This window comes from Gracilinanus agilis, chromosome 5 (assembly GCF_016433145.1).
Source record: "Gracilinanus agilis isolate LMUSP501 chromosome 5, AgileGrace, whole genome shotgun sequence".
NCBI lineage: Eukaryota > Metazoa > Chordata > Mammalia > Didelphimorphia > Didelphidae > Gracilinanus > Gracilinanus agilis.
The window spans coordinates 19,604,075-19,617,715 of record NC_058134.1 but is presented as its reverse complement, the minus strand read 5'-3'; the positions used below and the strand labels follow the sequence as shown (position 1 = coordinate 19,617,715).

The 13,641-nt window shown below is 41.9% G+C and overlaps 1 protein-coding gene across 1 annotated transcript in view; it reads left to right on the top strand.

Moving 5' to 3' along the window:
• CPVL (carboxypeptidase vitellogenic like) overlaps positions 1-13,641 on the top strand; it is a 196,919-nt gene that overhangs the window by 24,397 nt on the left and 158,881 nt on the right. The window contains exon 2 of the mRNA XM_044678865.1: positions 1,475-1,654. Within this exon, the coding sequence (XP_044534800.1) occupies positions 1,492-1,654 (163 nt within the window). The 5' untranslated portion in view covers positions 1,475-1,491. The remainder of the gene's footprint in view (positions 1-1,474; positions 1,655-13,641) is intronic.

The following is a 13,641-nucleotide window of genomic DNA, read 5'->3' as shown; positions in this document are numbered from 1 at the left end:
TTTTGCAACAATACCTGAGTACTAGGACATTGGGAGAGTGAAAGCTGTCAAGACAGAGAAGTTTATATTTTGGGCTTTGCATCCCCGGCACCAATATGGTAGTGGGTATGCTTGATCAATGCTTATTGATTAGTGTTTTAGAAAGCCCAGTGAATCAGACATGGATAAGAATCCCGGCCTGCCACCTACATAGTCATTGTTCAGTCCTTTTTTCAGTTGTATCTCACTCTTCCTCACCCCATTCAAGGTTTTCTTGGCAAAGATAATGGAGCAGTTTGCCACTTCTTTCTCTAGTTCATTTTACAGATGAGGAAGTGAGGCCAACATGGTTTGTCCAGGGTCATATAGTTACTAAGTGTCTGAGGCTGGATTTGAACTCAGGTTTTCATGTCTCTGGGCCCAATACTCTATCCACTTTGACCCCTAGCTGCTCTCCTAAAAATCAGAGTTATTTAGGAGTGAAATAGGCTGCAAATGAAGTTAGGTGATTCCTTAATGACAGCTACTGAGGAGAGAATTCTTGGTCAGGCATAGTTTAGACCAGTGATTCCCAAAGTGGGTGCCACCGCCCCCTGGTGGGTGCTGCAGCGATCCAGGAGGGCGGTGATGGCCACAGGTGCATTTATCTTTCCTATTCATTGCTATTAAAATTTAAAAAAATAATTTCCAGGGGTGCTAAGTAATATTTTTTTCTAGAAAGGGGGCAGGAGGCCAAAAAGTTTGGGAACCTCTGTTTTAGACCGACGAGATAACTGGTGAGGTTCCTTCCAACTCTGAAATTTTGTGATTTCATAATGCTATATCTATTTCATCTTTCTAACCTTAAGCTTCAGTAGGATAGGGACTTGTGTCCTATTTTCCCAAGTATTTAGTCTGAGAAACATTTGGAAATAAATTGAGGTACTGGGTTCAAATCTACCTTTGCCAGCTACTATTTTTACAAACTTGGGCTAGTCATACAGGGTCTCTGGATATCAGGTTCCTCAGGTCTTAAATGAAGGGCTTATAAATGGCTGACATCATAGGCCCCTTTCCAGTTGGAAGACTATGGTCTGATGGAGGAATGAAGTGGCCCTTGGACCTGAAGTCAGAAGAGCTGGGTTTGAAATCTGGCTCTGAAGCTTACCTGTGAGTGTATAGACATAGCCTATTGGAGCATCAGTTTTCTCATCAATAAAATGGACCTATTCATATTCATGTTGTCTGCTGCAAAAGGTTCAGATCATGGCAGTGGGGTGTGTGTGTGTGTGTGTGTGTGTGTGTGTGTGTGTGTGTGAGAGAGAGAGAGAGAGAGAGAGAGAGAGAGAGAGAGAGAGAGAGAGNAGAGAGAGAGAGAGAGAGAGAGAGAGAGAGAGAGAGAGAGAGAGAGAGAGAGAGAGACACTGGATGTGTGTTGTTAGTGAATATGGTTAGGAACATGCCTCATGGACAATGAGAACAGACTGGATGATTCCTTCTGTTTTTTTCCTTCTAGAGGGAGTTGTTGGCAAGATGTGGAAAGCAACTATCTTTTTGGTCCTGCTGACCCTGGACTCCAGTGAAGGCATTTTCCGTTCCTTGTATAAAGGTTATCATGTTTCTACCCCAAGCCATGGTGACCCAGGACAGCCTCTCTTCCTCACACCTTACATCAAAAGTGGAAAGATTCAGGAAGGTAAGCTCTACCCTTTCCCCTTCTACTTCCCTCGAAGTAGACAATAGATGGGTACATCTGGCTTGGGTGGTTTTTTAATTGGCACGATGTGTACAGGGAAGAACAAATGTCCTTTTTGACTCATTCATTTTTCCTTCAGATATGAATACTTATTAAGTCACTTACTGCCAGGCCCAGGGTAGGGGCCTAGTGATGCAGACACAAAAAGGAAGCAGTTCAGCATGTATACCGAAAAAGTAAATTCAAAATCAAAGCTAAGTAATAAAAGAAATTGGGTTGTTGGGTGGTATGATGGATAGAGCCCTAGACGGAGTCAGTAAGACCTGAGTTGAAATCCTACTTCACGTATATAATCTATATCTGCTTCTATTCCCTATCTGTGAAATGGGAATTATAATAGCACCTCTTCCCCAGAGTTGTTATGAGGATCGAACATCCATAAAACTCATTGCAAGCCTTAAAGCTCTGAATAAGTGAAAGTTATTTATATTATTGTGATTTCTGAGTGAAAAGCCGAATGGAATGTATCCCCAGCAGCTGAATCTTAAACTCTCTATTCTACTTGGAAACTTGGATATCCATCTTCATTCCTACATTTCCTTCCTGTGTAATCTTGGGCAAATCAATTTATCTCTCTGGGCCTCAAATTCTTCAACTTGCTCTTTTGATCTTATAGTCACCAATGAACCCAGGAGTCATCCTGGATTCTTCACTCTCTATCACTTACTAAATCCAATATGGTGCCAAGGTCTGTTAATTTCACCTCTGCAGCATCTCTCACTAGTTTCACTTTTGTAGCATCTCTGGTCATTTTCACTTCTACAGCATATCTGGTCAGTTTCATCTCTGCAGCATCTTTCATCACTTGCCCTTCTGCAGCATCTCTAGTCAATTTCATCGTTTTTCATCACTTGCATTTCTTCAGTATCCCTCATCAATCTCACCTCTGCAGCTTCTCTCCAATCTCTCCATTCTTTCCTGTGACACTGTCCTCACCCTCGTGGCTCTGCCCTCATCATCTCCTGCCTGAACTTCTGCTACTGCCTGCTGGGGGTCTGCTTGCTTCCAGTATCTTCCCTCCAGTCCATCCATCACTCAGTCACCAAATTGATTTTCCAAAATTCAGGTCCAACCACATCACCTTCCTACTCTAACTCCAGTGGCTCCTTATTGTATATACAAATATTGTCTAAATAAAATTATACAAACATTATATAAACAAATATTGTACAAATAAAAATTTGTATATTGTATATACAAAATGCTTCATTTGATATTCGAGGCCTTCCATCACCTGGCCCCCTCCTGCCTTTCTAGTCATCCTCCACCTTACTTTCCTGCATGTACTCTTAGATTTAGAGACACCAGGCTCCTGGTTTTTCCATGAACAAGATTCTCCATCTTCTAGTTCTGGGCATTCTCTCTGGCTGTCCCCCATGCCTGGAACGCTCTCCCTCTCCTGCTCGAACTACTGACTTCTCTGGCTTCCTTTAAGTCACAACTAAAACCCTGCCTTCTACAGGAAGCCTTCCTCAACTTTTCTTAATTCCAGCACCTTCCCTCTGTTAATTATTTCTAATCTATTCTGTATATGGCTTTTTTTGTACATTGTTTGCTTCTTATCTGCCCCATTAGACTGTAAGCGACTTGGGGACTACGTTATTGTTGTTCAGTCATTTCAGTGATGACGTTGTTGTTGTTGTTGTTGTTGTTGTTGTTGCTGTTGTTGTTTTGGCAAGAATACCAGAGTGATTTGCCATTTCCTTCTCCAGCTCATTTTACAGATGAGGAAACTGAGAGGCACACAGGGTTAAGTAACTTGCTGAGGATCACACAGCTAGTAAGCATTGGAGGCTGGATTTGAACTCAGGTCTTCCTGACTCTCTAACCACTGCACCACCTGACTGTCCCTCCTTGAAGGCAGGGACTATCTTTGGTCCTTTGTTTTGTTTTGTTTTTTCTTTTTTTTGGCAAGCTGCCATAGCTTACTCCTAACTTACTGACTTTGCCAAAGTGCTTTGTAACCACAATTCCCCTGTGAGGTGACCCAGTAGCATCCCTGGCCTACAGATTCTGCCTCTGGGAGTAGGAGCCAGGAACAAGGTCAAATGATGATATCCAGATAAAGAATGCAAAGTGGCATCTGATATTACAGAATCATTGTGGCTCTGCAATGTGTGGAGGTGTGAGAGGCTCTTGGGGCATGACCCTGATTGGCATTACCATTGGGAACACCCCAAAGAAAGGGAGTATTCCTCCATCTGTTGGCAGGGTGCTGATAGCACCTCCCACATGTAAGAGAATTATTATGGTTGGACATTTAAGGTTTGATAGCCAGAAATTGATTAACTTGATTTCAAAATAAAGGAGACCCAAGTCAGGATGACTTTTATGGTGGTTTATTTATAATTAGGAAGGTTGAAAGTAGGGAAAATGAGAGTGAGAAACTCTGGCCCAGACCAGAGGCCTGAACCAGGTAGGGCTTCAGAGGCCCCAGCAGAGGGGCACAGAGGTAAATTAAACAAGGTTTCCAGCCACAAGGCCTCCTCTAAGATGAGAGGCCTCCTCTAAGATGAGAGGCCTCTTTGAGGCTGGAGCCTCCAGAAACTCCCAGGGAAGAGAAAGAGAGTCAGCCTGACTTACCCACGTGACAATTCAAGGGGAAGAAGTCTGAGGTCTCACCGGAGCTCCTTCAACACCAAGTTCAAAGCGCCAAAATCCCTCCACAGGAAGTTACCATCATATTTAAAAGATAGCAGCTTTCGTCACTTCCTGTGTCCACCTCCAGTTTCACATGGACAAATGGCAGCCTCAACACTGTTTTGGACTGCCCAGAGGGCAGTCCCTTGTTTTTGATTTGTCACTTACTATCACATGTGGGTCACAGACCTCACCCCCTCCCCACTTAATTCTAGGTGAGCTAATTCCATTTACGCACACATTCCTTTTCCCATGGAATCTTTTCACACCTGTCCAACGGCTCTCCCATGTCCAAATCATTCATTCTCTGAGTATTCCTCCAGATTTCACATGAATAAATGCACCAGGCTCAGAAGGTTAATTCATGGAATATCTGGGAATGACTTACTGGAGTCCTCAGTTCCTTTTTCTCTATTTACTGAGCAGCAGAGCCCCTGGACTCCTCTCTACGCCAGAATGGCTAAGCATTCCAGACTCCTTTCCCTCTCATTCTGTACTGATTCAGGATTTTGGGGACTCCAATGCAAGATTTTACATTCATTCAGTAAACATTTATTAAGTACTTACTGTGAGTCAGTCACTCTGCTAAGTTCTGGGGATACAAAAAGAGTCAAAAGATCGTCCTTGCCCTCAAGGAGCTTATGATCTGAATATGAAATCCAAGTCCCACAATGCACTTTTTATTTAACCCTCACCTTTCTCCTTAGAATTGATACTGTGTATTGGTTCCAAGGCAGCAGAGCTTGTATGGGCTAGTCAGTGGGGGTTAAGTGACTTGTCCAGGGTCACACAGCTAGGCGGTCTGAAGCCAGATTTGAACCCAGGACCTTCCATTTCCAGGTCTAGCTTTCTAGCCACTGAGCCACCTAGCTGTCCTTTCAACATAGCTTTGTAATCTGGCTGTTGTCAAATACTGACCTGGCAGGTTGTAGTCCCTCCCTCCATTATATGAGTTTAATCTTCACTCAAATACCTCTGTGACATTTATATATTTTCATATGCAAGTTTCAGATGCATACCCTGCCCGTCTATTGTTACTTAACCTGATTCTTTTGAATAAGATAAATTTAATAAAGTCTCTAAGAGGGCCCTGCGACTTCCTTACTCATGGGTGCCGACTTTAGTTCTATTCTGGACAAGTGGGTATGCTAGATAAGTCATTTCACTAATAGATGATAGGCTTAGAGCATAAATGCTGAGCATGTAGCTTTGGGGGTGATATAAGACTGATGCACGTAAAGAAATTAGGAAATGAGACCAATTATAATATTAAAATATTAAATTATATATTTCATCCAATAAGTTCAAAAGAGCTCAGAGAAGAGGGAGAGTAGCCTGGGCTAAGTAAATAGTAGAGGAAGATTTCTCTCCTTTTGGCAGAGAGGCAGAGGACTACAGGGCAGAATGTGATGTATGTTTAAGACCAAGTCACTGTGTGTGTGTGTGTGTGTGTGTGTGTGTGTGTGTGTGTGTGTGTGTGTGTATATATATATTTTTTTTTTGCCTTGACTGTTTTTCTTTGTTACAGAGGAGAGTTACATTCTCTTGGCACGGGAACTGAGTTATATGTCCATTTTTTTCATGGGCTGAAAAAACAAAAAGTAGACTAGATCTCTTTTTCTGGAGGGAAAAAAATAGGCTCTGAACTTTGGTAAGATTGGAAGAAGCTCAGAAAAGAAGGAGGTCATTCTAAGTGCAAGGAATAGTGTAAACAGAGGTACAGATCCGAGGCAGGCAGAGTATGTGCCCTTAAGAGAAAATGTAGGAGATCATTGGAAGTGATGCTCTGGAATTCTGCAGCACACGCATTGTCCCAGCATTCAGCCAGCTTCTCAGTGGCTTACAAAGTCTCAGGAATGAACAGGAGCACAATAGAGGTCCCCAGAGCATCTAAGTTTTCTCTTCTATCCTCCCAGCTCTCAGTTTGATGGACACCTCCCCAGCTGATATTTAGACCCTGAAACCTAAGGCAGGATCACTTGGTAAATCATGCCACGAGGTCACATTCTGCCAGCAGAATTTGCAGTTCCTCTTCTCAAATCTGGCACATCTGGGTATGGAAATGAAATCTTGACAACATAATTAGGGATAATTTTATTCAATGGCAACCTGGAAAGTTGAGAAGGATCTGGACAGATGGTCAGCGCCTAACTCCAAATCCCTTTTGTTTATCGAGTGTGTCAGATCTCCAGTCCCACTGAGTCTTAGAGCTGTAGAGAGAGAGCTTCAGTGATTGACAAGCTTTCACAGGAAGACAACTTTTCCCTCCCCCACCCTCCCATCACCAGCCGTTCCTCCCTTTCTCCAGTTAGTGGCCTTAGTTTTTATGTAATTATAAGTGTGTGCTAGCTTTCTACACAGCAGCAGGATCAAAGGTGCTTACCCTCAGAGGCAAAATACAAAGACACGGCCAATTTTCATGTATTTACTGGCATTGTGCTATTTTGACAAACTTTACAAAATGGAGTAAATGGTCCATTACATTTTCCTCTTCTTCTGGATTATGATTTTTGGTATTTTGTTGTTGTGCAGTCATTTTTCAGTCATATCTGACTCTTTGTGACCCCATTTGGGGTTTTCTTGGAAAAGAGACTGTTGTGGTTTGCCATTTCCCTCTCCATCTCATTTTACAGATGAGGAAACTGAGGCAAACAGGGTGAAGTGGCTTGCCCAGGATAACATAGCTAGTAAGTTTCCAAGACTGGATTTGAACTCAGGTCTTCTTGACTCCAGGCCTGGCACTGCACCACCTAACTGCTCTTTTGGTGTATCGCTTACTGCTATCGCCAAAGATTTGTATCTCTGTGAAGGGCACTGCCAGTTAGTAGATCTGAGCTCCTGCTCCCCACCTCTTTGGTTATACCATAATCTTTTGGCAAATACTTAATGGTGGAGCCATTGGTTGGAGCAGTCAATAAACTGGGAGGAGGTGATGGTGGTGTAAGGTAGCTCTGCTTTCCATATCCATGGATGAATCATGATTCTAAGTGAAGAAATAAACTGGGTCAATTGGGTATTTGTCACGTTCCAGTAGCAGAATCTGAGCTTCTGATTTGCAGAATATCAAAGATGTAGAACTGGGGAGGAGCTCAGAGGTCATCAAGTTACCCCCCTTGGTTGTCAGATCAGGAAATTTCTGGAAGGAACCTTAATGGCTATAACTAGGGTAGGGTGACTGGAGCTTTGAACCATGGGACTGACATCTACAGGCCCATTTCCTCTGTTCTGTGCTGGTTTTCCAGACTAACACTTGCAGTCATAGAATTGGGCAGGACCTCCCAGCCCAACAAATCCACCAGATTGATTTTACAGGTTCTATTGAGTGACTTTCATAGTCACATAGCCAGCGAGCATCAAAAGTAGAGTCCTTCACGAAGCACCATGCTATGTAGCACTGCCCGATAGGGTTCTTCCCTTCTGCTAATGAGTGCCTGCCTTCCCTCCTCTCCCCTTCCTACAGCTTCTTCCCATTTCCTCCTCAAGTGACAAGACTGAGAACAAGGGGGCAACTGCTTTGTTTTAGGAGTTGGGTCTAGATCAGTGGTTCCCAGACTTTTTTGGCCTACCACTCCATTTCCAGAAAAAATATTACTTAGCCCCCTGGAAATTAAATTTTTAAAAATTTTAATAGCAATTAATAAGAAAGATAAATGCACCTGTGGCCATCACCGCCTTCTTGGATTGCTGCAGCACCCACCAGGGGGCGGTGGTGCCCACTTTGGGAATCACTGGTCTAGATTCTTGGGGATGGGATGAAGTACCATTTCCAGCATAAATGCATCTGATTGAGATAGTCTTCTTTGAATATCCTTTCCACCCCCAACTGAATTTGCCCTGGTACTAGAATTCCAGTTAAAGTTCTACCTCAAATATCAGCTAGTCTACCCCCCCTCATATTATTTTGTAAAATGCATTTATTTTTTAAAGCTTTTATCATGTTTTCCTCCCACTGCCTTCTTCCCTCTTCCAATGAACTTTTTTTTCTTTTTGAGAAAAAACCTTCACAATAAGTATGCACAGTCAGTCTAGAAAAACAAATTCCTACACTGGCTACATCTGCAAATGTAGACCCACCCCCTTTCTGGCAGGAAATAGGTAATAGGTTTTATTTTCTGTCTTCTAGACAGAATTGAATTATTGCATTGATCAGAGTTCTACAGTTATTCAAGATTCTTTTTCTTTTTTTTTCAGACAAAACTTTCAAGTTTATCTTAGGCATTGAAAGAAAATAGAAATGAAGTAAATTGTAAAGAATACTTTCCAGTTATATTTGGTTTAGTTACTTTATTTTTTTTTAAATTATTATTTTAAATGTTTACAAATCCAAACAAAACAAGCATTTCCACATGTAAAGAAAAAGAAGATATTACACAGTGAAATAACAAATTCCCTGTGTATCTAACTTACTTTTCTTTGTATCTACATAGTAGATCCCATCCACAAGGGTCTCAATCCTCACCACCTTCTTTGTATCACATAGAATATTGTCAGGGAGGCCAACACGTTCATATAAATTGTGTTTTCATGTTTTGCCTTTCTGGAGGTAACATTCTCATTTTATTCCTCTAATATTAGTTCTGTGGCTGTGTATAATGTCTTCCTGGTTCCATTCATTTCACTGTTCATTATCTTGTAGAGTTCTTTCCAGGTCAGGGCCATTTTTCCTTAACATGTTGTCATTGTACAAATTCTTCTCTGAATTCTGCTTGCTCCAGTCTGTATCAATTATAGAGGTCTTCCCAGCTTCCTCTGAAACTGTCCTTTTCATCATCTCTATGGCATTCCATTCCATGACTTTGCTTAATAGGTGGGCACTCCCTTACTTTCCCATTTAGGATTATTACAAAAAAGAGTGACATCAATTTTTTTTAAATACATCAAAACATTGTTTATTAAGCATCAACTATGTGCCAGACACTGTACCCTTATTTTCCATGTGAGAAAATTACTGCCCTGAGAAATTAAGTGATTTCCCTCCCAGGTCACATAGGTTATATGTGGCAGAACCAAGATTTAAGCTCAGATTCTCTGATTCTCCACCTGCTTCTCTTTCTATCCTGGTCTCTCTTGTTTGTTCTTCTCTTACTCTATTGGAGGAGGAATTTCACCTATCAAGCATGATGAAGTGCTCTAATGAGGACCAAATATTGAAGCATCTATTTTTAAACATCTGAAAACTACACCTCTTCAGATATCAATAAGGACACCCGATTGCTTTCTTAGAAATATGCCTTGTGAATTTGTTAACATGGCAGAGTAGACAAAAGAATGAGCTTGGATCACTAACCTCTAAGGAGATCAAGTTTCCTCAGTTATAAAATAAGCCAAATCATATTTACATTGCTATTTTCCTGGTTCTGCTGATTTTGTTGTTTGTTAAAGCATTATTTACCCCGCAGGGTCATTGGGAAGGAAGTAATTGTAGGACACTTTAAAGCATCATACAAAAATGATCCTGGGGGAAGGATGTGGTGGTGTCATCTCAGAAGGGATTGGATGATTGAGTAGAACCCCCCTCATTTAACAGATCAGGAAACTGTTGGAAGGGGAAACACAGCTAGAATTTGTGGTCATTTTTGCCTTTGATTCTTTAATTCAACAAATCTGTCTCCAGCACCTGTTTTGAATCTGGCTCTCTATAAAGAGCTATTGGTATTCAAAGAGTAAGAAGGTAGGGCCCCACCTCGCTGTCCCCTTCTCTCCCTCTGGGAAGCTTTTAATTGCCTAAGCAAGATAAGACCCTTGCATTGATGGCACATATACAGGACAGGAAGTGATCAGTGCTATGAGAACTACATGGCAAGGTATGTGAATCCAAAGGGCAGGAAACAGGATTCCCTAGGTCCAATTTTTTGGAAAGGAGGGCTTTTCTACTAGCAGTAATGCAATGATCCACGTCAATTTTGAAGAACTTATGAGAAAGAAAACTATTTGCATACAGAGAAAGAACTGTGGGAGCAGAAATGCAGAAGTAAAACAACTGCTTAATCACATGGGTTGATGGGGATATGATTGGGAATGTAGACTCTAAATGATCACCCTAATGCAAATATTAATAATATGGAAATAGGTCTTGATTAATGACCTATATAAAACCCAGTGGAATTACTCATTGACTATGGGGAGGGGAGGAAAAGGGGAGGGAAAGAACATGAGTCATGTAACCATAGGAAAATATTCAAAATTAATTAATTAATTAAAGATTTTCAGATTAAAAAAAAAAAAGAAAAGAAAGGACAGCTTACCTGGACAACAGACTTGAAACTGGACCTGATTTACTGACCTTGACTTTGTTTGGAAAAGCTACTTGGAATCTTGATGACCTGGCTTTGAAATTGCTGGCATAACTCTCATTGCCCACTTCAGGTGCTATTAAAGCTTTGAAGTTTTCTTTTTTCTTTTTTTGGGTGTTGTTTTTTACATTTTCTTCTTCTCCACCTGACCTCCTCAAAACAATAAAAAAGATTCTGAGGTCAATGACAAAGGGCCAGGACCTTACAAGAATATTCATAGCAACCCCCCCTTTTTTTTTTAACCCTTTCCTTTCATCTTACAATCAATACTGTGTACTGGTTCAAAGGCAGAAGAGTGGAAAGGGCTAGGCAACAGAATTAAGTGACTTGCCTAGGATCACATAGTTTGGAAGTGTCTGAGGCCAGATTTGAACCCAGGATCTCCCATCTCTAGGCCTGAGCCATCTAAATTTTAAATTTTAACTGACAGGTTTTTTGTTTTTTTTTTAATGAGCTACATTTCCCAATATATTCCTCTCCCCTCCTCTTTCTATAAGGCCAGGCCTTATAATGAAGAAAAAAAATAAAATATTTCAGCAAACCTAACCAATATATTGGAAAAGTTTGACTTTGTATACAGCATTCTGTAACTGTAGTTCCCTAGTTTTTCAAAGAATTGAGGTGAAGGGAGGAGGCTTAAGTGCCTTTTCTCATTTCTTTGAGACAAGTTGGGGTGCCATACTTTGATAGCCATCAGTTTTGATGATTCCAGTGTAGCCATTTCTTCCACTGATGCAGCAGTGGTCACTGGCCTTGTTGCTTTCCTGGTTCTGCTTAACTCTGTTCAGATCAGTTCCCAGACTTCTGATTCATTGCTTTGTTATTTCTTATGGTGCCAGGATGTTCCACATAGGTATGGACCACACTGGCTTAGCCATTCCCCAACTGACAGGCATCAACTTTGTTTCTAGTCTTTGGTGACTACAAAAAGGGCTTGTGGCAGCTCTTTATTGTAGTGCAAATAGGGCTGGAGAGGGAGCCTGTCACTTCCTTGGGATAAAGGAACTGAGGGACTGGCTGACCAATTGCATTAACAGCCAGTGGGCAATTTGGACAGCATTTGAAGATTTGCAAAGCACTTTAAATATGTTAACTCGTTTGGTCCTCACAGCAACTCTGTGAGGTAGGTGCCATCACTGGGAAATGAACCGAAGGATAGAGGAGTTAAGTGTCACTCAGCTGGTGTGGGTCTGAGGCCAAAGTTGGGTTCCTTCTTCCTGATTCCGAGCCCTATATTCTATCCACTATGCCATTTTTTGTTGTTGATCAGTTGTTTCAGTTGTGTCCAACTCTTCATGACCCCATTTGGGATTTTCTTGGCATAGATACTGGAGGGGTTGGCCATTCCCTTCACCAGTTCATTTGACAGAAGAGGAAACCAAGACCAACAAGTCAAGTGACTTGTTCAAGGTCATATAGCTAGTAAGAGTCTGAGGCCAGATTTGAACTCAGATCTTCCTGTCTCCAAGCCCAATGTTCAACCCACTGTGTTACCTACCTGCCCAACTGTGCCATTCAATTGTCTATAAACTCTAGCTGTCATATAAATCTTAATGTTTACAGATAAGACTTTGAATGATGGTTATTGCCTTGGTAATTATTATTATTTAAATCTAGATTTCTCATTCCATGTTGCCTTTTCCCACATTTCTCTGCTATCCAGTCATGAGACCCTGAACTAGTTTCTTCACTTAGGTGAGCCTCAGTTTCCCCTTCTGTGAAATAGGGATAATAATACCTCTAGAGACTCCCTCATGCTTTGCAAACTTTAGTGTTCTATAAATGTTGATGATTATTGTTGTCTCTCCCTCTTCCATAACCCTCCCCCAACCTTTCCTTCCTTTTGATCTTTAGTTTTTCTTCTCCATCCTCCTCCTTTCCTCTCAGACTAAATATGTGTTTGGGACAAGTTAAAAAAGGAAATAATATGAAACGTGTGTGTGTGTGTGTGTGTGTAAGTTCTGCTCAGCCCTGAAAGATGTCCTCTCTGGGGAAAAGGGTCAGGGTCAGTGAGAGCGGTGTGGTGAGCAATAATAGCCCTCTGGAAAGCTAGCGAACAGCGAGAATGTCTGCAAGACAATAACCCACTTGTTGCAAGACCCAGATTATTGCGGAGGCTCAAGGTCTCCCCTGATAATAAAAAGAGGGAGTATGTCTATATTTTATTGTTATTAAAAAACTGTACAGCGTGACCCTCTGGCCTTCGTCCTCCCAGGGTTGGGCAGTAAGGAGTCAGGGACAGGGATTCCTCTGGCCAGAGTGGAACTAGGGAGACTTGGTTGGGAAGGATGTTCAAATCGCTGCTTGTGTCTGTGGATGCCTAAAGTCAGTTTCTTCACCTGTCAGTAATAGCAGCTACTTTACAAGGTTGGCATGAGGATCAAATGGATAACATGCCAACCTGAAGGTGTCACATAATTGCTAGCTATTATGATGGTTGCTGTCATTGTTATTCTTATCGAATTCTTATTGTTATTGTTGTTAGGGTGGGGATCTTCCCCGGCACCCTACATTTAGTCTCTGCCAGGCAGGAAATTCTTACCCTCAGCCTCCAAGTCATAGTCTCCCATCTTGAGCCTTCTTCCCTAGAATTGGGATTCAGGGATAAAAAATCAAGGAAGAAGCAAAGGGCTCCGAGCTCTTGTCTCAACGCTGTCCTTCGCTAGTCGTGTGACCTTGGGCAAGTAAAATAGCTTCCCTGGGCCTCAGGCCACTCATTTGTGAGATGAAGAGATTGGACGAGCAGATCTCGAGGGTCCTGCTGAACTTCACAAATGCCATTTCTAAGAACCAGGAGTCGTGGCTAGAGAAGAGAGCACCATGACGGGGCTGACATAGGCATACTTTTACTGCCATGCATTTCCTAAGGTCGTAGATCTAGAGCTGAAAGGGACCTTAGAGGTCTTACTAGCCCCCTTCCTTTTACAGAGAAGGATCGGGAGGCTCAGCGAGGTTTGATGATACGTCTAAGTGTGCCCTTGGGAACTCGCCATC